Raw genomic sequence first — 2,445 nt, forward strand, 5'->3', positions numbered from 1 at the left:
CGCCTGCGGGCGCCCGGCCGGGGGCGAGGAAGCGCGGAGTCAGCTGCTCCTGGAGCCCCGCAGGCTGCAATGTGACACCCACAGCCGCGGGAGGGGGGTGGGGGAAGGCGGCGCCCGGAGCCTGGGACGGGAGACTCGGGGAGATGGAGACCGAGGGCAGGGCGAGGGGAGGAAGCGCCAGGCCTCCCGAGTGCTCGCGGGGAGACGGAGAGGGGCGTCACGGGGGCGCACGGAGACGCGGGGAGCCCGGGAGCGAGGAACTGGAGTTAGCCTGAGCCGTGGAGGGAGAGAAACTTGAGCGCGCCGGAGGGGTAGAGGTACGCGGGGAGAGGTGAGTTTGAAAAGGACCCGGGAAGGTGGGGAGAGACGTCGGGACGGCGGAGAGGTGGGAGGTTCAGAGGCAGAAAGGCGGGAGACAGCCGAGAAGGCCAGCAGCCTCTCCGGGAGAGAGAGGGTCGGAGGCCACGGAGCCCCCCAGCCCTCCAGATCAAAAGAGGAGGCTCAGACACAAAGGAAAAGGCCCAGAGCTGGAGCCTGGGGAGCAGGTGGAGGAGGGACCCAAAGGGACTGAAGTCCTGTGGGGTGCAAAGGGCCTGAGGCAGGAGAGGTGTTTGAGGTGCTGCTAGGTGGGGTCGGCCAGGAGGTGAGGGCTGGGTGTGGAGACAGAAGTTGGGGAGGGGTGGATGCCCTGGGAGCTTGTGGGTCTGGGGAGCAGGGCCTGAGTGTGGCCCCAGCGCCCCACCCCGACCCCCACCCCTTCCTCCTGTGGCTGCCAGTGGAAATGACTGCCGCCTAGAACTCCCTGCCTCTGGGCTCTGGCCCCACACTTCATGCTGTGCAGCGTGGGCAAGTGACCGGAGAAGGGGCTCTGGGTTTCTGGCACACCCATGCCCTGTTGCCCCGGGGACTCCTGGGTGCCCGGCCTCTGCTGGTACCTGAACTGCCTCAGGAAATCTCCCCCCCAAACCACCAGAAACAAAGATAGTCGCTTCCCCCTGTTCACAGAAGGAAACAGAGGGGCCAGGCTAGGGGCCCTGTTTGCCCGTGTGTGATCAGGAGCCAAGGGAAACAGATGGTTTCTGGGAGCCAACCGGCAGCAGGCCTGGCACTGCCCAGGGCGAAGAGTGCCCTGCTGGGCCTGAGCCTGCTGTCCCCTCAGTGTCCTCGGCCTGGGGAGGCTGCGTGGAGGTGGACTCGGAGACCGAGGCCGTGTACGGCATGACCTTCAAGATCCTGTGCATCTCCTGCAAGCGGCGCAGCGAGACCACCGCCGAGACCTTCACCGAGTGGACCTTCCGCCAGAAGGGCACTGAGGAGTTCGTCAAGGTGAGGGGGCCCGGCGTGGGCTCCCACGGGAGGCTGTTTGTCTGCAGTAATGTGCCACTCTCGATGACTTGGATTCCAATCCCAGCTCCCTCTCACCAGCTGGTGGTCGTGGGCCGGTCACTGAGCCTTTCTGAGCCTCAGTTTCCCCCTCTGTAAAGATGGCGTGGCGGTGGTCTCCCACTGGTAGGCTTGTTCCAGGCTTGACTCAGTGAGGCACTCGGCATATGTGGCTCAACGTAAACGTCACTGGGTCAGCGGTGCCAGCAGAATGCCCTGGTGGCCGGTGGGAGACCAGCTCCTCCTTGGCAGGCAGTGTGCTCTCAGTGGCAGGGCAGGGACAGCGTCCACTCTCAGGCCCACTGAGGGCTCAGGCTGCCAGGGAGGAGCTGCCGAGAATGGGGCCCCGAAGGCCAGTGGGGGCTCAGGAGAGCACCTGAGGCGCGTGCGTGTTGGGGGCCAGGCGTGGCCCCAACCCCCCCCCGTGTCCTCCCTCCTCGTCCCTCCATCCCGGGGTGTCCGGGCAAGGCCCCATTAGAGGCGCGGGGGCGGGGCGGCCCCCGGCAAGCCGGCTGCTGCCCCCAGATCCTGCGCTATGAGAACGAGGTGCTACAGCTGGAGGAGGACGAACGCTTCGAGGGCCGTGTGGTGTGGAATGGCAGCCGGGGCACCAGGGACCTGCAGGACCTGTCCATCTTCATCACCAACGTCACCTACAACCACTCGGGCGACTACGAGTGTCACGTCTACCGCCTGCTCTTCTTCGAGAACTATGAGCACAACACCAGCGTCGTCAAAAAGATCCACCTGGAGGTGGTAGACAAAGGTGAGCGGGACCTGCGGCCCCTCGTCCTCCCTGAGCCCACCCGTGGCCAGATGGAGGGCAGGTGGCGGGAGCGGACAGGCTGGCTCCGGGCCCGGCGCCAGCACCAGCGCCCACGGCAGCAGAGGAGCAGCTCCTCTTACCCTCATCCAGCCTGGCCTCCATTTGCCCTCCACAAGTGGGCCTCTCCCCATGGAGTTGGGGAGGGGGGTGCAAAACCCAGCTTTGCCACCTGTGCTGTGTGTCTTCTGGCAGGGGCCGTACTGCCTCTGGGCTGAAGGGTTGTTCTGTAGGGAACG

At 65.9% G+C, this 2,445-nt stretch overlaps 1 protein-coding gene across 2 annotated transcripts in view; it reads left to right on the forward strand.

The window, feature by feature from the left end:
* Positions 1 to 2,445, forward strand: part of SCN1B (sodium channel, voltage gated, type I beta subunit) — an 11,901-nt gene that overhangs the window by 1,404 nt on the left and 8,052 nt on the right. The window contains exons 1-3 of one of the 2 annotated variants that reach the window (XM_012730560.1): positions 126 to 331; positions 1,160 to 1,326; positions 1,909 to 2,149. In XM_012730560.1, the coding sequence (XP_012586014.1) occupies positions 1,219 to 1,326; positions 1,909 to 2,149 (349 nt within the window). In that variant the 5' untranslated portion in view covers positions 126 to 331; positions 1,160 to 1,218. Of the gene's footprint in view, positions 1 to 125; positions 332 to 1,159; positions 1,327 to 1,908; positions 2,150 to 2,445 lie in introns of those variants that run through there. The other variant, XM_012730559.1, reaches the window with a different exon arrangement.

Source organism: Condylura cristata, unplaced genomic scaffold, assembly GCF_000260355.1.
Source record: "Condylura cristata isolate star-nosed mole 26May11 unplaced genomic scaffold, ConCri1.0 scaffold00028, whole genome shotgun sequence".
Taxonomy (NCBI): domain Eukaryota; kingdom Metazoa; phylum Chordata; class Mammalia; order Eulipotyphla; family Talpidae; genus Condylura; species Condylura cristata.